This window comes from Balaenoptera ricei, chromosome 21 (genome assembly GCF_028023285.1).
Source record: "Balaenoptera ricei isolate mBalRic1 chromosome 21, mBalRic1.hap2, whole genome shotgun sequence".
Lineage (NCBI taxonomy): Eukaryota > Metazoa > Chordata > Mammalia > Artiodactyla > Balaenopteridae > Balaenoptera > Balaenoptera ricei.
The window spans coordinates 23188647-23212136 of record NC_082659.1 but is presented as its reverse complement, the minus strand read 5'-3'; the positions used below and the strand labels follow the sequence as shown (position 1 = coordinate 23212136).

At 38.7% G+C, this 23490-nt stretch overlaps 1 protein-coding gene across 1 annotated transcript in view; it reads right to left on the bottom strand.

Annotated features, from left to right (window-relative positions):
* Positions 1-545: 545 nt before the first annotated feature.
* Positions 546-23490, bottom strand: part of TNKS (tankyrase) — a 181763-nt gene continuing 158818 nt past the window's right edge. Inside the window, exons 21-27 of the mRNA XM_059909207.1 lie at positions 20551-20671; positions 19240-19337; positions 17236-17310; positions 16419-16524; positions 15626-15812; positions 12552-12708; positions 546-6574 (exon numbers count right to left, since the gene is read on the bottom strand). Coding sequence (XP_059765190.1) covers positions 6488-6574; positions 12552-12708; positions 15626-15812; positions 16419-16524; positions 17236-17310; positions 19240-19337; positions 20551-20671 — 831 coding nt within the window. The 3' untranslated portion in view covers positions 546-6487. The remainder of the gene's footprint in view (positions 6575-12551; positions 12709-15625; positions 15813-16418; positions 16525-17235; positions 17311-19239; positions 19338-20550; positions 20672-23490) is intronic.

Here is a 23490-nt window from a genome sequence, read left to right as displayed (position 1 = left end):
AGTGGGAACAGATGACCTCTTATTCTTCCCAATATAGTGCCAGGTGCTCCTTCAGCTTGGCGGCCTGCTGTACTGCCTTATGATTATAAAGTAATAGGAAAGTGAACCGTGCCCAATGATACAGGTTTACAAGTGTTGTTAACAGGGTGTGCTGTCTCTAACCTGAGTCCCAACAACCAAGGCAGTATCACCACAAGAGGCAGGTAGTCCACTCCCCGCCCCCTCTCCCAGTATGACAGGAGGAGGGGGGCAGTGACAGGAGTTTGCGGCCCCTCAGGCTGCCCTGGGAGTCGGTGTGATTCGCTGCGGAGATATTTCTAAAAGGCAGCTGTGCTTCTCCTGCTAGTGCTGTATTTCAGTGACTCCCACGTGGGCTCAGAGGTGAGGATAAGGCCCTTCACACAGGTCTCACTAGGAAGATGAGAGGGAGCTGTTATTCGTATTTTCCAACAGTTTTAGGTCAGTTGCCTTAAGGTTGGTCAGGTTGAAAGGAACAAACAGGCAAATGAAAACGCTTCAGAGCTAACTGCTACCCACATACAGTATACTTTAAAAATGTTTTTATTGAATATTAAACAATTACAAGTACTGTAAGTTAGACATTTAGCCAAAGCACAATTACTGGTTAAATATAATCATAAAGATGTCTTAAATAGAAACCCACCATGCAGGCAGGTTGAGTTCCTTGATGCCCTCTTTTGGAAAGTAGAGGGTGAGGGAAAAAAGGTGCCATTCCACGTGAAAGATGGTGAAATCTAGAAGAATTTACATGCTGAAAGCGATTTTCCACAGCCAAATTGATAGGGTTGCCAGATTCAGTAAAACAAAACAAAACAAAGCAAAAAACCCTAGGATGTTCAGTTAAGTTTCAATTTCAGATAAATAATGAATACTTTTTTTTTTTTACAGTAAATATATGCCAAATAATGCATGAACCATACTTAAGCGAGACAATTATTTGTTTATTTGAAATTCAAATTTAACTGGGTGTCTTGTATTTTGTCTGGCAATTCTACAAAAAGACAAATGCAAAAAGGAAAGGAAAGGGGATTGGAACCCCCTGCCACTGGTGGGTCACACAGAGACTACAAATGAAAACAACACCAATGATGAACCAAAGAGTCACTACATTGGTTACGTACACAGACCAACATCACAATGAGAAAATACAGTTACTACTCCAAATGCTGTTGCCAGGAAACACTCTAGATTTCCTCAAATCTGGTTTTGTAATGTGTTTGAGAAACCTTGTTGATAAAAGTACCTTTTTAGTTTGTAGGTATCAGACAAATACTACTACCACGTAGACAGGGTGAGCTTGACACAGTGGAAGCAGAGGCAGGTATTCTATACACATGAAGAGTTTAAATATTCTGTGTAATGAATACAATGGTTATATAGTCAAGGTCATCTTCTAGGTCTAGGCTATTAGCCTTAAAGATTTTGGTTCTTTTCTAATTTTTACTGTTGTGTCCTCTAGCTTTTCATCCTGAACCTTGGGAGGGGCCTGGGAGTGTGGGAGGGACACCCCCCTACCAGGGTTTAACTACATTTCTCTGCAAATGCTAGGAATCAACAAGGGGCTTCAAGGGCTGCCTGCAAAAAAGGGTAGACAGATGGAAAATAACCAAACACTCTGCATTCTAGAGCATGAGAAATCTGTTTGAAAAGATGGGTGGTGGGCTGCGTGTAGAGATGTGAAAGTGTAAATCACAAAAGAAAACACGAAAGAATGAAGAGTCAAAATGCAATCATCTCTACTGTGTGAATGTTATTTCAAAGGAGGCACAACCCTCTGGCAGATGTTTAAAACTGGTCACATCGTGAGCACGTTTGGTCTTAGAGAGTATATAAAATCTTTAGTTTCCTACTGCTTTCCACTTATCACCGTGGTTTATATTTTAAAATGATTACAAATCAGCTTGTGCAACACTCAGATTCTACATGGTATCACTTTATGAGTTGCTGCTAATCCCCACATGCACAAAACTTAATGGGTTTCAAAATCTTTCTAGCATTTCTCTAAACCAGAAGATTTGGTAGCTGAGGAAGTTCAGATGTAGAGAAATTGGGATGGATCAATTCTCTCAGCTCCTTTGCACGTAAAGGAGCATTACTTATGAAGCAGACTCTCATTAAGTATGCTTACCAGGTGTGAGATACATGGAGATACACCCAACTCGCTGACACCTTTCACACACTGAGAAACGGAATTACAACTCTGTATTTATTAGGATATAAAAGGTTAAAAAGTTTCTGCCATAGTTAAGGCTTTCTTAAGAAGAAAGAATTAATTTCAGAACTCACAAAGTATCTGAAGAAGCCTCACTTTTTAGGGTGGTTTTAAAAAAAAAAAAGCATTTCCTTTTCATATGCTAGACGTGTCCAGCCAAAGCGCAAATATTATCTTCACAATCACTGTCTTTTCATTTCTCTGTCACTGATTTGACAACAAAGAAGTTTAACTTCAGTCTTTAAGTAAATTTCTGACACATGAAACCCTATCTTTATGCCAGTTTTAAGTGTTGCCTGAATGACTAAAATCTATAGCTCTATGCAAGATAACTGCCCAACAGAAAACACAGAAAAAAGGCTGTTTATCACAGATTATCATACAAATGGGATCTGGACACACTGGGGGAAAGGTGCTTAAAAGTACATACCATCTCTGTTTGAAAGCAATTACAGAAATCCAGAAGGTGCACACGTTTTAAAAGGGAGGGCAAGCTGGGACGAAGTGAGAGAGTAGCATGGACATATATACACTACCAAATGCAAAATGGATAGCTAGTGGGAAGCAGACACATAGCACAGGGAGATCAGCTCGGTGCTTTGTGACCACCTAGAGGGGTGGGATAGGGAGGGTGGGAGGGACACGCAAGAGGAAGGGGATATGGGGATATATGCATACGTACAGCTGATTCACTTTGTTATAAAGCAGAAACTAACACAACATTGTAAAGCAATTATACTCCAATAAAGATGTTAAAACAAAAAAAAAGGGAGGGTGAGCAGTGGCCAAGAACCTCTGTGCAGTTGGGAGACTTACTGAAATAGAGAAAAACGTAGGCAACTCATTGTATTCTAATGCTGTCTTCCAGCACACACCAAAATTTTATTTTTTTTGTATAAAGGCTATAATAATAGAATATTCATCTATATTACTTTATTTGCCACATTCAGGCATTTCTCTGCATATATCAATGCACTTTGCTATTTTGAGAGCAAAGGGAAATTACTGTAGCCACTAACATCAAGTTCAAACGAGCACAAGGGTGCCATTTCACGAAAACATCCTAATATTGTTTATTCTACTTATGTTACCGAAAAGCTAGAGATTCCAAATTCCAAGAAGAAAAAGGTAAGGAAGAATCCTGGTTGTACTGCTATTATTTTGCATAGAATTAAAACTCTGGGTTCCATGCTGTCATTTGTTGACAAAGTGGCAGAATCTTCTGAGCAGAGCACGTGAGGCTTAATACCCAGTTCCAGTTGCGAAGTGGATACAGAGGTACGGTCGCCATATGCAAGACTCAAGATGGAGAAAGGAGGAAAATGAGAGGGGTCAAAGGTAATTGCTGGAGCTACTTATAATTCCAGACTAGCAATCTGGGGAAAAGGGAAGGAGGCCAAGTACAAGGAGAAAGTGTCCAGTCCAGAGCACTTAACTGATGCCAATAGCTAGCAAACTGGGCCATCAGGTCTAGAAGCCCTTTGATGTCAGACCTGTGGTGGAACCGGTGGAGGCGTCTGGATTCTCTCTTCTGTATGGTTTGGGAAACAGAGGGGCCACTCAGGGGAGGCCACACTGGAAGTCCTCACTTGCTAGTGTTTCTATACAGCGTGTATACAAGAAATTAAGTGCATTTTAGCCTAACTTAAAGCCATGCTTTTGAGTTCCAAAGGGTTTTTCACACTGCTATGGGTGGAAATTCCAAACGCAATCAACTTTTGCTAACTTGAATGCACTCATGATGACCTTTGGTTTTCAAGTTTTGAAAAAATGTATTTGGCTCCTGTGAGACATCAATGAACTCATTCTCTTCAGCAGATGAATAATATGTACACATTCTTTCAAGAACTACTATATACTTGAATCATTACGAGACAAGAAGCACAGCAAATGTCCTCCTTACACACAGTACCTTCACTTGGCACACAGAACATCAGATACGTAACATGGGCAGTTTAAATACTGAACCACAGTTTAACTTCTCAAGTGTAAGGCTGAAGTTTAAAACTGGCACATCCGTTAATCTAGTTAGTATGATGGAAATAACATATAACCACAGTCGGGTAGTGGCTTATCTTTTTAATGAAGCTATAAAGATTTCGGGATCTATACCATATTAACCCTTTTACTTAACTAAAAATCACAGCTGTGTTTACCATTTTAAACTATATCTAATTGGGGAGGCAAGTAATATACACTTTCACAGCTACTGAAAACTACACAGATGCCAATTCCTTCAACCCACTGTTACACACAGCAAAAAAGAAGGAAGGGAGGAAAAAAGCCCTCAATGGATATCAAACTTGAGAGCTTCATGTGGAATTCTAGTGCTATTAAACAAGTAGCCAAGACACAAACACCCAGCTTGGGTCACTAAAACTTCAATAGAAGCAACAACTGAGGCTAATTCTTGATTTAATTTTGAGGACCCATGCAAGATTCAGCTATAAAACTCAAAACTAGTTCCCGATGTCTAGTTCTAGCATTGGACTCAAGCCAAAAGGAAAGCAAAATGTATATTTTAAGAGCCTATTCTAGAATCTTTGCATGTAACCATTTTATTTTTCCTCAGGAGATTAAATGAGGTCACAGCTTAATCAGCCTGTATTAAAAAACAAACAAGCAAGTTAGTTTTCAGGACTTTAAGTTGAAATGGCAAGTTTGCATCACACTGCTTTTCCTTTTTTTCATCACATTTATATTACTTTTGCTTCGAAGCTGAGTAGACGCACAGCATGTCAAAGTAAGTAAGTTAATGCACTTAATTCAATATTCAGTTAAGGTGAAAAGGTCAAGCGTGAGAACTGTAATGGATAATCTTTTACAAGTAACAATGTGCACTTGACAAATGTTGAGAAAAAAAGCGAAACAAAGTAGTGACTTCAGGAAGGAACAGTATGGTTATTTCTCCACTTTCATTTAAAAAATAACTGAAGGAGCTTTGGTTTCCATTTTTGTTCTCCTTGTCTACTAAGAAGTTTGAGAAAATTGTTCAAAAATTTAGTGCAGGGACCTACATAAACTATCAGAAGCACCTCACTCAAAATAAACCCCAAATCTGGAGTAAACAAAAAAGTTCTTGCATCTGTGCCTATCTAGTGACTAAACCGGATTTGAATCCCAGCTTTCTAAACTAGAGAAACAATAAAGTAATTGTTTTGTGACTCTAATGAAGCACAATAATTCCACTGCATTTGGAAATCAGGCAGCTAGTTCCGGAGGCGACAATTCTGGCGGTGCAGGTGGTGCGGGTGAAGTGAAGAGAAGTCGTGTTTCCTGTGAGGAGTCCTCGCTGTCCTTTCCTGCGGTCCTATTATCGCACCACAGGCCCCGCACGCGTCGTAATGCTGCTTCTCCGGGATTCACAGGCCTCGCTGGCGGTCTCCCCTCTGAACGTCACAACGGCATCGCTCAAGCCTCTCGCTGGCTGGGCTCTTCCTGGCCCTCCAGCACCGTCCTGAACACCTCGGAGGCAGGCCTGAGTTGGAAAGTGCGAGTGGCTCTCATTGGCTTCGACTGCTCTGAACTTGGGAGCTCCTAAATCAGGTTGATGTTTGTGCCTTTCCCTTGTAAGACTGGCCAATCAATAAAAGGAAGCTGAAACGTGGTGTTTTTCCTTTCCATCTCAGTTTACGTTGATAAGAAGTACAGATACAAAATAAATCAGTGGAAAAAAAAAAAAAGTAGAAACTAAGCCTTGCTCAGCCAGAAGCTTGGGTTACATCACTAGTGATTTTAGTCAGTGTGACTTTGTGCAAAATATCCTCAAGAAGGCTCGGCTCATTTTCAAAGTAACAACAACAACGATAGCAACAAAAAGTGAATGATGAATGTTCAGAAAAAACTAAAAATGAACCTGTCATATGTGTATATCTACTATATACACGTGCCATATATAGCAAAGCAAATGTAGTGTGTGAATTGTGAACATTTGGGAGAGTACTGGTTATGTTTTCTTTTTTTCCAAGTCTAGATTGAAGCAATCCTGTCTTAGCAATGGATGACTACAATGAAAATGAGCCTGAGATATGTTAAAAGGCCGCCCCTGTAAACATTTCCTCAAAGGGAACAGTAGCAGTTGAGTATGTATCAGTTACTCATACTATATTCATCACTATCGCAATGCTTTATAAAAGACAAACAGCTTATTTCTAGGCTGTCAGGGATTTATAGAATATTGATTTTGTTGAGAACAATCCACTGTCATCCAGTCCCAGGTTGAAATCCAATCTGGCCTTTACCAGTGGGCATTCACTAGGTCTTCTGCTCTGCGGCTGCCGCGGTCTGTGAAGGAGCTTCCGGCTTCATGATCTGGTAGGTGATGAGATACTCTGGGTATGCCTGGAAAGGACAGGAAGCAAAACACATCACCCTCTGGGCAGCTAAAATACTAAAGCCCGACTTAACGTGGACGCCTCAGAGGCTGTTTATCATAACCCATACTCTACGTACACCCAAGAGCCTGCGAAGGTCAGCTAATTCACAGGCGCCTGGACAGTTAGGCGGTCCACCTCCATATTTGTATATAAACCTGTGTCAATCCTATAATCCTAGAATTGTTATAATGTTATTTCTGCTTTTGAATACTGTAAAATGGTTACACTATATTTATCCCTCACTAGAGAGCCACATGCCATAAACAGGAAAACTAAGGCAAGAAAAAAATCTCTTTCTCACAGCACCTAGCATAATGCCATCACATAGCATGTTTCAGGAAAAGTCTGTTAAATGACAGAATAATTCACTGAACTGATTTCAAATTAATCATAGATGATGATGTAACCCACTGGGTGAGGAGGAAGAAAGGCAACGTGTGCTGAGTCACCAGTAACTCAGAGGCAGCAGTTTGGAGGTGATTTTTACAAGTTGACTAGTTAAAGGCAATTTTTACAGGAAAGAAAATGACTCTGATGAAGAGCCTCCACCCCCTGTACTCCCTCCTCTTCTGTGTCTTCTTTCTTGTAGTAAAACCGAAGGCTCGGTGCTCACGGTGGGAAGCGCACTTCTTGGTGGGAGCAGGAAGAGGAAGCCTGACCAGGAAGTTGCTACAAACCTTAACCAGAAATCCCTACAAAGACAACTGGAAGGGGGGCAGGGTGAAACCGTGTACACTACCTAGGAATTCGTCAACCCTAACTCTAACATAATGATAAGACTCGACTCAATATCTCAGAGTGGTCTGTGGCTGAAAAATAGTATTCTTTGGTGAGGTAAGTGTTTTGGGGCCCCCAAATAATTTGTTGAATGCTGACCTAGAGAGAGTAAGATAATGGAAAGAATGAAGGATAAAAAAACTGGACTGTTTAATACTTAAAATGCAGAAATGAACACGTGATAGATTTATTGAATTATTTCTTTATAATTTTACACCTCTGCAGAAACTGTTATATGTCAGGTGCCTCCGCTTTCCTCATCTATAAATGGGAACAGTAATGATACCAAGATTTTTGTGAGGATTAAACACAAAGATCCTAGAATAGGTTAGGCATAGTAAAAATCGAGTTTGTGTTAGTTATTACTATTAACATTATTATTCTCATTCATTAAAGACTAGTTCTTCTTGAAGAGGTCTCAGTAAGGATTAAAAAAAACAAAAAATGTACATATGTTTTGAAAAGTTATAACTGCTTCTATTCACGTAAGGAACCATTATCACTCATAATATTCTTTTCCAAAAGTCCAGTCTGTTTTGGTTTGACTTAAAAGCAGCAACGGCTTCCATCTTTAGTACATACGTAGCTGGAATAACTAAGACAGACAATCCTCATTACTCCTGACTTTCCAATCCGGAGAGCAATAACTAAATAGTTTGTAGTTTTATTTTATTATAATGTGAACACTGCTTAATTGATGGAATGGTTTTAAACGGTATTTTAGTTTTTAGTTACTAAAACAAGGTAGGTCAGCTATCTACTGCTAATTCTAGAGTTGGGTATAAAGAATCTAGGAAGGCTCAAAAACTGGTGGAAAAATGGAAAAAAACTGGTTAATCAACCAGATAGTTTAATGGTCAAGAAAATTATCTATTCATCACCAATACACATATATTGAGCATCTAGTGCATACAAAGCACTCTGGGGTAAGATATGGACCCTTCTGTCAAGAAGTTTCCCATTTGTTTGGGAAGATAAGCCAGACAGAAAAAGAAGAATTTAAAACTAACCCCAGTGAGCATGTTTTAAGTGTCAAAAATGAGTGTGAAGCCCACTCCTACTTCCTTTTGTCCCAGTGAAATTTAATATCTATGATACTTTGTATGATACATCCTTTTGCTTGCAGAAAAGTTGCTTAAGCAAAGGGATCGGTAATGCAAGCATTTGAATTTTGGTAGTACACTATCTTAGGAGATTCCTGACACATGTAAATTTTAGGCAGATTCTAAGACACTAATGGTATGAATGACTTACAGGTTCTTATCTCTTGGTTCCTACTGATTAGGCTACTGAACTGCTTCTGTGTACAGACTGAGATAGGAATTAATCACATCAAAGTCCAGAGGGATTTAAGGCAAGGGAATCACTAAACTGCAGGACTAGAAGGGCCCAGGATAAACCAACAAACATGGTTTCCTGTCAAGTCTTACTTTAAACCCATGCTGGTTGTAAAAGCATAGAGCATATTTTTAAAGTACCTACAAGAAAAGATTCAACAACCACTTTTAGTAACTGACTTTCAGAAAATTCTTCTTAACCCAAATCCTCAATGCTACAATTGAAACTCAAATGCTTTCAGTTTATTCTCCACAGAGATGAAGAATCATGCTCCCTTGAATGATTTTGTGTATTTGAAAATCATCCTACAAATCACTGTGTAGTCTTCTGTTCTCCAGATTAAATAACTCTGCATTGTTCATATCATTTCAGTAAAACAGGCCACATGTCTGAAGCAGCCAATGACCAGAGAATACCTCCTCTATTGTCTAATTTAATGTGAAGCTTAAAGTACAACGCACAAAAAAATCCCTGATACTCTAAGTCCAGTCATATATAAAATCAGAACTATTTTTCTTTCAAGCACAGTGCAGTTAATTTTCAACACATCTTTTCAATTCCAAAGAAACAAATAATCCCACCAATAATAAATAATACTCCTCGAACCAACCCTCTGAATAAAACATTTACGTATTCTTGAAAGTGTTGATACTAAGGGTGAAAGATGATTTAAGGTATAACTAAGGGGAATGAAAGAAAAGTTAGCAAAGGAAAAGTCCACCATAAATCAGGAGAAATTGCTCACGGGCAGCGACTCAACTAGTAGACATTAGAGTAAACACTGTCCATGTGGGAAGCACCTGGATACGGAAGCACAGGTATGCTCCCCTGAAACAAAACAGCTACTACACACATTTCAGTTTTCAAGGTACTTTTTTCTTTCAAATATGATTTGGACCACATCATTCTCTAAAATTCTTTTAGCAAGAGAATCTAAACAAGTTATCAAGTCAAACTACTTGGGAAATGGTTGAAAGATAGGCAAATACTAGAAATGTAAACCTATTATTAGTATCCCTTATTATTTCTTTCCACCCAAATGTGAAAGAAATTCTATTTCCCATAGCTAACTTACAAAATCTTGAAAAGTGTATGGTAGAGAAAACTGAAATCACCTATAATCTCAATACCCAGAGATAACTGCTCTTATGTTTTGGTTGATTCTGTGTTTAGCATATACCATGTAAATATACTTTTTAATCACAGGCACATAAATATACTAACATTCATTTAAATCATTCTTTTTTTGTTGAATATTTAGGTTGTTTAAATTTTTCATTATGATAATCAACATAGCGATGAACCTTCCTGTAGGGTTTTTTTGGGGTGTGATCATCACTGATTATATCTAAAACAAACTTCTAAGAGTGGAATTACTGAGTCAAAATGAAAGTGTTTTCTCTAGAAGTAGGGAGTTTCTGATTTATACAGAAAAATTTGACAAATTTATTCTTTGGTAGTTTTAAAACTTTTATTTGGAAACAACTGCAAAACATATTAAGTTGCAAAAATTAAGCTAGTACGTAAAATACCTGTATACCCTTTACCTACATCCAAATATTGTTAAGGTTTTACTTATCCCATTCGCTTTATCATGTGTACTTCCCCCACCTCTATATATACTAGGCAGACAGACAGACAGACAGATAGATTCAGTCATGTTTTTCCCTGAGCCATTTGAGAGTAAGTAATATACCTCATCATGGTTCTTTATCCCTAAATATGCCAGTATTTATTTCCTAAGAGTAGGGATATTCTCTTACATAAATTTTATACTGACATAATACTTTTATCTACCTACTGTTCATATTTCAATTTTATCAGTTGATCTAATAATGTCTTTTCTCTTCTAGTACCAGATCCAATTTGGGGGCAGAATCTGAAGTTACTTGTCCTGTCTCTTGGGTTTCATTTAATCTGAAAGTTTTCAAAGCCTTTCTCTTTTATAACATTGACATTTTTGAAGAATCCAGTCTTCCCCCCAATTTTCTTTTTAATAAAACATTCTTCACTTTGATTAGACTGAGGTCATACATTCTTGGCTGGAACACTGCATAGATGATTTTGGCTCTTCTCAGAATATGACATCTGGAGGCACACTCTGTGTGTATCTGTCCCTCATTGGTGATGTTAATTCTAATCATCTGGTCAAGGTACTGCCCCCTTTCTCCAAAGTATAATTACTGTGGGTTTCCCCCCGTCCTTTGTAACTAATAAGGAGACCATGCATAATCCTCTCCGTATCAAAATTATCCCCTAGATTTAGCATCCATTGATCTAATCCTTACCATGATGGCTGCAAATCTAGTACTTCCTCCTTATCTACCACCTGCCCTTGGCTTCCTACTGTAAGCAAAGCTTTCCTTTCTCCTTCATTTATTTATTTATCTATTTGTTATCAGTATAGAAACATAAATTCGTATTCTTTCCAATGTTTTAAAATTTATTACTGTACTTATTCTGATGTTCAAACTATCCCAGATTTGGCCAGTGGGAGCCACTTCAAGCCAGCTCTGAGTCCTTGTGACATGCTCCTATCATTACTTTTGAGCACTTCATTACTTTCTGTTATAACAATATGTCGTTCCGGGCTCATCTTGTTCCTATTCTGCTCCAGCCCTGGAATTAGCTGTTTCTCCAAAGTTCCTTTTAGTGGGGGTTGGTATTGGAGACCAAGATCTGGGCTTTAGATGTGCTTATTGCTACTGGGGTTTCTTTGCTTTCAGCAGACAGTGCTAAGAAATACATGCACATATATACTCATGCTTACATATATCTCTTACACATATACCTATACATACATATTATTTACATGTGTACAAACATACATACAAATACTAGAAAGCATCAGTTCATATCGATACCTCCAATTTCAGTCCGTCCCTAGCGTCATTCTTACCTTCCTCCATTCCATATTTATATGTCTCTTCTTCCACAATGAGAACCCAGCTCCCAAAATTAACACATCAACACATTTACTCATTTGCTCAATCCTAGAATACAGCTAAAAGAGTTTCCATGCTTTGCCCATACCACCACAATCAACAGATCTACTAAATGAAACCCAGGATTTGTTTGCAACTCTTCCCCCTACTCCACACCTGACCCGGCCCAAGATTGTTGGCATATAAGAAAATAGTTTTCATAGTTTATTTGTATATAGTTAATTTCTTCTTTCTCCTTTTTTAGTTTTCTCTAACAGTGTAGTTAAAGTATCCATTTGAAATTCAATTAAGTTCAGACAAATTGATTTTTGTTTCTAGACAAATCAGTAGGCATTTAGCAGTATTGTGAGAGTTAAGGCCTGTATTGAAAATGATAGAAAGTTTTCCTGTTTGTTGACAATTTTATCTTGGAGCCTCAAGCATTTGGCAGAATTCAATGTACTGTAGCTTTAAGACTCAGAAAGCTATTCTTCTGTGTAAGTACCCTGATCAACTCATGTGACCAGCCTGTGGCAAGTACATCATGGAGATCTTTGAATGGCAGCTACTCTTAGCTCTCCATGCCATGTGGAGGCATGAAAGACACAAAGCGTTAATTCAGAACGGCAGGCCACAAGAGCTGCACGAGATGCCACACCTTTATTTCTCAGCCACCGTCTTGTTCACACTGTATCACCTGGCTGACAGGTGAATGGTGGGATCTATGTATAAAGATGATATCAAAGAATTTTGGTATGCTCATTTTGAACTGAAGCAACTAATGCTGTCAAACTATGTGGCGGATATTTCATTAAATGGTTTTCTTTAAGTCTTACGTGGTCTCTGCATTCTGAATCTACTGTTTATGGTAGCTTGGTCATGCTTATTCCACGAGCACCATACCTGCTCTCCTCTGTAGATGACATATTCAGCATAGGCCAGCCCATTCACACTCGGCCTCCCAATGACGGAGTGATGGCCTGGTGGGGCGTGAGCCATTTTCATGGTGCTGAATTGCAGAAAGGACTTGCCAAGGGTCACTCTACAGAAAAGCATTTGTCTGAAGAAAAAAGGAAAGCAATCTTAGAAGGACATAACTGTTAGGTTTACTGATTTTTTAAAAAGCAGTTAATATAAGGCAAGCTAATTTAAATGTCACTTTTATGAGTAGGAATAGGATAAGATTTGATATACTGATTTACTATAAGCCGTTAGCAGGCTCAATAGTTATACTTAACATTTAAAGTTTTGGGGTGGTTTAGAAATCAATCATAGAAAACACTTGGTAAGTTTTTGACTAGTGGAAAAAGGACAAATACTAGCAAAAACTGTGTTCTGGAAGGATGCATGTGGCTGGATAGGAAGAAAGTGAAGAAAATAAGCAGATGGCAGCAGCATCTGGAATTAAGATTAGGCTTACTCATTATGAAGAAGTAAAAACTGGGATGAGATAAATAATAATAAAAAGGGGTTATATATAAAAATACTTAGCTTAACTGTATGGCTGGAAATTACACTACCTGAGGGAAACATGAATTGGGGCAGTTGTTAAATATTATAGAGGAGAAGAAAGATTGATTGGAAAGAAAGTGTATTATATAAACTAGGGGTTGGCAAAGTATGGGCCAAAATCTAGTCTGCCACCTGTTTTTGTAAATAAAACTTTACTGGAACACATTCTGGAACACACTGCCACACATTCCTTTACATGTCGCCCATGGCTGCTTCTGTACTACAGGGGCAGAGCTGAGTCACTGAGACAGGGATCATACAGCCTGCAAAGCCTAAAATACTTACTTTGTAGTTCTTTAAAATAAAAGTTTGCAAACCCTTAACAAACACTTTAATAAATATTTTAACTACGCTATAAGATTGGTCACACTGTTAACTGTAAATACCTGTTATTCAATCAAATAGTTTATTTTTAGTAATGGAGTATGATCTTTGCATTGTGACTAATCAGAGATATTATTTTGAGTAAAAATTGTGCCAGACCCAGTTTAACTGAGTCCTGCCTGGGCTGGCTTTTTTAGCGTGATGCTACTGATGACCCTCTGGGATGCTGGCTTGGCATCAACTGTATCGTCCTGTAGGTCCCAGAGGAAAACATTTGGATCTGCATTAGAAGGAAGCTTTCTGAGCTCTATCTCCACACTGTGGTGGTGCTCCAGTGTCACTGGACTCTGCCCGCTCAGCTCGCTGGGCCCACTGCCATGGCTACTCCCAGTGTCCATATGTCACTCAAAGCTTGACCTGACAGGCCCTCGCTTTCTGCCTTTTGCTTCCTGCCCCAGGGTGTCCCTGTTGCTGTGGAGACAAAAGAAGATGCAGGACCTGCCTGGCTGGTCCGCGAGGCTGGTACCAGCTCACGTCTGCTCACCGGCTTGCCTTGTGCCTTGTGTGCATCCTGCAGACGCAGCGGCCCCAAGGTGGGACAGCAACGCCCTGGGGGGCAAATGCTGACCAGTGCAAGACAGGCGCCAGCACATAAATTCAGCCCTCTTCCCCCATGATGTACTGCTCTGAGATGTAACAGTTCAGACCGTATGAGTCCAGGTCTCATGGACTGAGCAACCAACTGCACTGGTTATGAAACCGTGGCCAGCTCACCGGTGCCCCTCCCTGTCTTTGCTCTGCCTCTTTCTCCGCCTCACTTCCTTCTGTGCCCTCACTCCTGCTTCCCTGAGGTTGCACTTGCCAGGAAAGTGCTAGTTCATAAGCTTTTGCTTCAGGCTCTGTTTTCTAGGAAATCCTGGCCAAGACATAAACATGTGTGTCTAATTTTAATAAGCAACTGTTAATCCACATCTACATTCACTTTTACTGTTATTTAGCAGTTAGGTTTGAAGCAACAAAGGGAAATTTCTGCAATTATATATCCTTGGGAATTTTTATGTGTTATTGACCACAGCGACCTTAATAGAAAGAAGTTTTCTTCTGGACATAGGGCATCTGTCCTAGAACTGCTGATGGCTACCATATTTTTCACAACGAAACTGAGAGAGAGAAGTTTTAAGGTGAACAACTATAATGAATTTCATGGTTATATGGGTCTTTCTGAGGTTTCAACTGGATTACAAGGTATCTTACTAACTTGACTTTGCAAAAATAATGTAGCTGGTTAATTTAAAGAGGAATGCAATAAGTTGCAATCTTTGTACAGCACAATTCTTTTTGTATCTTTTCCAATGACAGGTAAGGGAATGGTATTTTTTTCACTGACTTCTGAGAGTTTATGACATTCTCTCAAATTTCTGAGTTTTAAAATCCCATTTAAAAAGCTAATATTCATTTGTTTAAAATTAATTCCAAAGTTATATTCTGAGGTTGGACTTCTAACTAATTGTATACCCTGCCTTAAAATATCACTAGCAGAGTCAGGAGCAAATTAAAGGTTCTACGTGTTTATAGAAGTTATGTGCTTTAGTTCAAATGTGACTTTAGTTCAAATGTGACTGGAGCTAGAGGTTCTTTGTTCCCCAGAAATAATTCTCAACCTTGTTCTGAATCTGAAGCAAGGAAAGTGGAACCCAGGGAGAAAGCCAAAATGGAGGGAGCTTCACCGTACCTATGACTCGCTTTTACCACTGCTGTCAGCTCTGCTGTCACTACTCCTATTGGGGCAGGGGCTGATCAGCTATTCCCATGCAACCCCAAAACAGTCCGACTCATTAGGAGTAAGACTGAGGATGACCTGTGACTTCTGCAGAGCCTGAGAATCCAATCTGGCTCATGACTTGAGGCCAGCGACCGTTACACAAACGGCAAGATGCTCACCTGTGGCACACGTAACACGGCTCACCTGTGGCACACGTAACACGGCTCACCTGTGGCACACGTAACACGGCTCACCTGTGACACACGTAACACGGCTCACCTGTGGCACATGTAACACGGCTCACCTGTGGCACAGGTAACACGACTCACCTGTGGCACAGGTAACACGACTCACCTGTGGCACAGGTAACACGACTCACCTGTGGCACAGGTAACACGACCGGTCTTTGTGCGCGGGGCAGCCTGTTCCTCCCCCAATTCCGTAAACGTACTGGTTGCTTTTAGAAGAGTTTTCAGCAAAATAAATCCCGGCACCAAACATTCCTCCTATATATGCATGCCGCTCATCAAACCCTTTATGAATAATAGCATTAATGAAAGGAGAACCTAAAAATATAAAAACAAAGATCAGTTTTGAGCGCTTTTCTAGAATCTCAATTAGCTGCATACTATTTGCACTTGGCAGATGAATACTAATTAATAACGCCTAAATGAAAAGTTTATTTTGTAAGATGGTCTCCTTACATACATTATTATCATGTACTAGAATCTTATCAGGGCCCCATAGTGTTCACCAAGCAAGGGTGTTATATGGATTTTGCAGATGGCATGAGATTTTAGATAGCAAAGTACAACGTGGCTTTGAAAATACAGATTATTTTAAACCCAGTCCTACTTTAAGCAAAACTAGATAATCTAATAAACTAAAACAATTATGCTAAACTACAACAAAAATAGTATTTCACTATCTAGATGGCTCAGTGTGCAACTTAAGTTCTGAGACAATTTCAGATAAATTATTTTCACTGTACATGCCTTGGAAAGCCTGTACTAACATGTAATGCATTACAAAGCTGGTACTAACATGTAGTTAAAAAAAAAAATCAGAACAAACCATTTGTAACACAACACTAATATAGTCAGTAACACAGGCTTTTCACCCTATTGGAGTTTGCAAACGCCCAGAGAGATAATGACCGTCGGCACACTCACCGTGAAATAACATGCGCTCGTTATGGTGGTTGTGATTCTCCTCAGACACTTCCTTCTGTCTGTGACAGAATCGTTCTCTCAACTTCTTGTTGACAACTTTTTGAATCTTTAAGGATGAGGAAGAAAGAAGTGAATTAGTGAAATATATATTAATTGGTAGTTTATGATTTAAAATAAGTATGTTTTCCTTTAGGGAGGTTCAATTTTTCTTTTTTGTTTGGTTTGCTTAAAACATTATTTAAAAATGATAAAGTTGCCAGACCAGTGTAATTCAGTTAATACTCTGGCTTTTAGTGACATAAGTTTCAGCTATAGTTTTTGTTTGTTATTCTCCACCATACCTAGCTATATCTCAAAATCAACTGAGGACTCATTGAATTTCAGGACACAGGGGCCTATAAATCTGTACTTTCAAAAAGCTCCCCAGGTGATTGTGATGTGCACTGGTGTAATTTCAATAGGTCCATTAACCCAAAGGGTTAACCCAGTCCCCAATTGATTTTATTCATCTTCATGACACCCCTCTGAAAAAAAGCATATGGCAGTCATTTATTCCATGTTATAAATAAGATACTGAGATTAAGAGATACATGCATACTGATATAAACACCGACTCAATTAGACTGAAAATCCAGGCCTTTAATGCTACCTTGAAATAGTGATAACAGAAATTACTGTCAGCTATGGTCCAAACTAGTGGCTGAGCTGGGAGTCCTATCGCCATGTTTGCCTCACTAACGCCAGCTGCTCCAGTCTATGTTTGCTGTTCAGGCAAGCTGTGCAATCCAATTTTCACCCTGAAATTTAAACAACTTACTCGAATGACATTGTATCTGTTGAAGATGCCACCAGCATTACCACCATCTCTGTGTTCGCGAATTGTACTTTGCATCTATAGAACAAAAGAAAGTAACTTTCTGAAAATACGCCAGTGTGTAATTCTGAAGACATTCCTCCTGCTGTTTTCAAAAGTTCAATTCTATTATATTGTGTCACTGATGAGTCTAAGATTCAGCACTAATAAGTAACTAGGAGTTCACTATAAATTGGTCAACAAGTTTAGTGAAAAAGTATTTCTGGTGAGAAAATAGTCACAGACATAAATATTAAACTTTTGCATTTTCTATTTATTTTCTAATAAAAGCTTTGAAAGGTTTTTCTGTAAACACAACGGGGTAAAATATCACATTAAGTCATCTATATTACTATTTTATGTTCTTGAGGAGAAACAACATCGTGATTAAGTCAAATTAAAACTCCTCACATTGGACAAATACACCATTGGACTAACGCTAAAAATAAACACAACAAATTTTTAAAAATCAGTAAATCTTTGTTCCCTAGGTGAAAAATTCCACGTTATCTCTTTACTTTGGGATCTCAAAGTATATCCACACAGATCAGGGGAAGTTGGATATAACGTGTAACTAAGTGGAATAACTTTCTCCTGACACTACTCACCCTACTTCCACTCTCCAAATTAATAATTATGATGGAAAAGTAAAATGTTTTAAAGACCTAAGTTTCTCATACAATTGACTCAAAGAGTTGATTCTCTATCTTACCGCTCCATTTGTGAACCTAGTCACTACAGTTTTGACCTTATTATCAAAATTTACTTACTACTAAGAGAATGATTACACAATAAGACATGAGAAAACAGGATGCTTTCCTGATAAACTGACAAGTACAAGCTGAAATACTACCCTGGGGTAAGGGTCCTAAGTCCCTAGAATGGGAATAATATCGGCACTAATTCGGAGGTGGAAAACAAAAATGTAGGCATGTCTTTCTCTGCAAAACAGTGGAATTAATTCGGAAGTTTATTTATTACGATAATGCCATTAGGCACTTTGTTTATTATTTGTAAGAAGTGAGGGCTAAGCCATCAGATTTCAGAGGGAATCTCTGTGGCATCATCTCTACCAGATAGATAGATTCATACAAATAGCCTTAATATGGTGCTTTAAAATAACTGTGACTGCAGAAATGAAAGGTGACTTGAGTTATGGGGCAGATTTCCTAAGCACTCTTGAAAATTCGGCATATTATTTTATAATCACATTTTATTACTTTGCATGAAAATAAAGAGGAGAAGATATTTGCTATCTATGAAGCAAGATGCTCACTCCATATTATTCTTAGGTAGCATTTTAACAATACAAGAAAATAGGGCTTCCCTGGTGGTGCAATGGTTGAGAATCCACCTGCCAATGCAGGGGACACGGGTTCAAGCCCTGGTCTGGGAAGATCCCACATGCCACGGAGCAACTAAGCCCATGAACCACAACTATTGAGACTGCGCTCTAGAGCCCACGAGCCACAACTACTGAAGCCCGCGCGCCTAGAGCCCGTGCTCCGCAACGGGAGAAGCCACCGCAATGAGAAGCCGGCGCATCGCAACGAAGAGTAGCCCCCGCTCGCCGCAACTAGAGAGAAGTGTGCGCACAGCAACGAAGACCCAACGCAGACAAAAATTAAAATAAATAAATAAATTTATATATATAAAAAAAACAATACAAGAAAATAGTTCTAATAGGGTCCTTACTTGTATGAGTTTCAAGAAAGTCTCCAGAATAAAAAGATACATCTGGCCCACCCACTGGCAATCCTAGGGTTATGATGTGAAAGCAGTGTGGTATAGTTCTACTCTATAGTCCTATTTTAATGTTGGCAACACGCCACCACAATGACTAAGGGAGAGAGAATAATAGCTGGCAAGCGACCGTAAGTTAATGTAAGACAAGCCTACCTCTCTTGGAAAAAGAGGTTTAAGCACAGATTTCAGGAAAAGATAATTAAAAATTTTCATGTGCATTACCTCTTCTTCTACTGACTGATATTCTTTATCTTCTGGAGCAAGATCCAGCAAAATAGTTCCCTGATTAACACAGTGAAAAGTCAAATAAGGATTGGTGCCTGCAGGAAAGAAAAATTAACATATTAAACAAAGGTCCACACTCTTCAGGCTCTATTTTGGGGAACACTTGTCATAAATAATAGATATTTTGGAACAAGTCTAATGTATGTGCAATTTGAACCTAATATATAAGGTTGTATTAAGCAAGTACATCCAAAGACAAGAGAAGTAATGGAGATGTGTTTGGGGATCAATTTGATCTGTTCTTACAGAGGTCCTTGTACATACACACAGCAGGCTCAACAATTATTTGTTGAACTGAACTCAATCATGAACATACATGATGCTGATACAAAAGAAAACACAGTGTGATTACAATGTAGTGTGGTCTAAAATATAAGAATTATCCTCTAAAAGAATTATTATTTGTGAGATGACTTGAAATGGTCACTTATAATAAGTTTAAAATACATTGTTCTTGTTCATTTCATTACCCGTGTTGATTTAGTACAAATAAGCAAGACTCAAGCTCAACACCTGTTAATGTTTAGTTTCATGTCACTCTTGCAATTTTATTACCTCTGTAGACTAAATGACTAATTCAAGTTGTTTCCTTTCTCTCCCTTTGCTTTCCTATAGCGAAAGCACTTCTAACAAACAGAGAACAGGGAGGCACACAAAGGAGAAAGATAGGCGTGTAACAGCAAAGTACAATGGAAAAAGACTGAGCTGACAGTTGTGAGGGAGGGAAAAAGACACAAGATAAGGTAAGAGAGAAAGGTCAGATTATGAAAAGCCATGCTATGAACATCTGATTTTCTCCTAAAAGCAACAGCATTCTATTGAAGGATTTTAAGCCCTGGAATGATATGATCATATAGTCATTTTGAAAAGTGTCTTCTGGTTACAGTGTAGGGAAGGTACCAGAGGGGAGGCAAAGGCAACTGTCGGAGATAAGCTGGAAGGTGGTTGTGAGAGTCCAGGAGAGAGGTGACAGTGACAGGGATTAGGTGACAGCAGTGGGAAAGGACAGAAGCACAGATTCCAGAGATATTTAGGATACAAAGTGTTGGGGGAGAGGGAAGAGTGACTCTGATTTCTAGCTAAAGCAACTAGAGGGAGAGCGAGGTCAAGGATGGAGACGGGGAGGCAGGAGGTGCCACCCCAGCTGAGGGCACGAGCTCTGGGGTCAGGCCACCTGAGCAAATGCCAGCCTGGACACTTATCTTGTGCCACTAATTTCTGAAATCTATTTATTTTTTAATAGCTTACCTTGTTGTCCACCTAAGAGTCTTTCTACTCCCTTGATTAATTTATGGCGGTGTCCGTATGCATTGATGCCTATTTCTTTCAACTCTTCATGACCCATATCAGCCAACACATCTAGTGTAATCTGAAAAATGAATCAAAATTAATTGCTAAATCTTTAACAGTTCCTCAGATGATGAAAACTTTTCCATTTGCCTTCAATGCTATAGCATCCAGTCAAATTAAGAAAATTCTTCTGTTTCCTTTATAAGCATGAACTTACAATCTTCTTAAAGTTGCCCCCATAAACTTATCAGCTTTTTGCTCACTTGAAATACTCCCTAATTTGCTTTCAGTCAATGGAGAATTAAAATAGGAGAAATAATGCTATAGAAGTATAAAATGATCACTGCTATTTTTCCTTTTGATTATTTAATTCTACCATATTTTGCTTGCCTCAAGATATAAGAGGGAACAACCAGTAGCTTGAAAATGGGGAAATACCAGATCCCAATATCCAGAAGGTAGCAGAGGTGAATGGTAGGGAACGGGAGAGGTGTTCAGCATAATGAAACAGAAGAAGCTTTAGGGAAGTAGCATTTATATAAAAATAAGAAAGGACTTCCTAGTGCTAAGAAGTATCAGAGCATGGAAAAGGCTGCTTTAGAAAGTAGTAAGATTTATATCACAAGCATTTAGTTAGATTACAGACCATTTTATATAGAAACTATATAAAGAATTCCAATTTGGAGAAGAAAAAAGAGAGTAGATAGATGGTTTTTAAGCTCTCTTCTAAATTCTCAGATCTAACAATCCCTGAAGCCTAACATACATTCTATTTTTGTACAAAACAATGGTTTTAAATTTTTGGTTATTTGTCCCTGTAGATGGAGACGGTTAGCTGCCACGACTCAAAATTACCAGATTCCTTTGTTGACTAAAAGGAACTGTGACTCTACCGTCACCCAGTGGCAGTGTTCTGAAGGCACAGGGTGAAATCTTGGGCGGCCACATTTCTTGAGGGATGAACTGCAATTTTCAGCTCAGAAGAAGCTGGCCCTCTGACAGCCCAAATACTACTTCACAAGATTAGCCGTTGATTTTCTCTTTCCTCTGGAAATTGAGAAATCCTTTGAGAGACACTCTTTTTCCCACTCAAACAAGATATTTTTATCTATCCATAGCTCTCTCTACCTTTATCCTTGCACATAGCATTTTAAAAAACTGACATATTAGGCCTGGAGCTCTGATGATTTTTATTGTCAAAATGAAATACTATATAGTGAGTCTGATCTCCTCAGTGCAAAAAGCATACATCATTCATTCTTGGAAATAGTTTACTTTATTGCTCCTAAGTGGCCATTTAAGAAATAATCGCTCCATTGCACAAAATGGGCAGTTCACTTCCAATCACCCGACGGAAGTTTTCAGCAGAGCTTTTAAAAAGCAACAGTTCTGAAATATGCATCTTTGAGACAGAATAGATCACAACATAATAGGAGTCTTCACATTTTTAGCTAGATGTGATTTTAATATAATTTGGAAACCATGCACAAGGTTTACTACGTTACTGATATTCCATTTTTTTTTCCTTCTAAACTTCACATAAGGTTGACATAAAAACAGGATCTCATATCTATGTGGTAGCTTCAATTTAAAGAGTCCTTAGCTTTTCTGAATTGATACGTTATCGTGTATGTCTGAAAGAAGCAGAAACCAGGCCAGCAAAACATAGTATTAGCTTCTAGAGAAGAAATGGAGAACATTTGATACATCTGTTCATTTTATATATAGCTCCAATCGTGAATGAAATGAATACCTTATTTAATACTCACAATGACTCATGAAATACTATTACTGTCCTTATGAGAAAATTAAGGCACAGTGAAGCCATGAAAATAGTACACAGAAGAGCTGAAATGTATTGCCATACTTGTCTTTCCTCTTGCTTTTCTTAAAAAGGATGACTAAAAAGTTAAAATAACTAAACATTAAATTTAGTTGCTTTGAGTTACATGGTACCCTATTTGTCCTCATATTTATCGGAATTGGCAACTGGAAAACCTTAAATGACAAGCTAAAGAATTTAGATTTATGTTCACTAATCATTCATTCATACATAATATATTTAATGAGTACCTTCTGTATGCTAGATATTTCCAAAAAAGTAACTAATTAAACATTTCATTTAATTCTAAAACAACCCACTTCAGCTCAGAAAGGTAAATAACTGGTCCAAATTGGTAGTAAAAGAGTGGAGCCAGGGAACAAACAATCCTACCACTACAGATCATGCTATTTCCTCTACCAAGGAGATAAAAGGTAAACACAAATATTTGGTAAAGGTTGGTAAATGTTTTGGAGGAACCCCTATGGGAACTCTTAGGAAGATTACTTACTGGGTTGAGGCTACAAGTAGGGGAGGGAACAAAGAAAGGACTAGGAAGGGGGTCAGGAAAGGTTCTTAGAAGAAAGTAATAATTCAGCTAAGGAAGAGGACTTAGGCAGAGGAAGAAGGGAAGGGTGTTTAAGACAAAGGGAAGAGCATGTGCAAAAGGAAAATCAAGTGAGAGACTATAGAACATTTGAGAGACTCTAGTAATAAAGTTCATAATGATTAGCGTATAATGTACATACAGGAAGAAAAGAAGGGATGGACAGAGCAGCAGGCCAAGAGCAGATCTAATGGGCTTTACACACCACGTTAAGACAGTGTCCAAAACGTCCAAGGACACCTTTTCAGCAGAGCAAAACAAAGTTGTCTTTCAGGAGGACGGTGGTATGAAGGGCAGATCTGGAAGGGAAAGTGACTGAGAACAAGATGACGACAGGGTGGAGTGGATTGGAAGGGATGAATCGGGGAGCAATTTCAAAGGGACAGATGACAGGGCCCGGTAAATAGAAACGGTTAAGGAAAAAAAAAAAATGGGGGTAAAGATTATTCCAAAATTCTGAAGCTGAGTG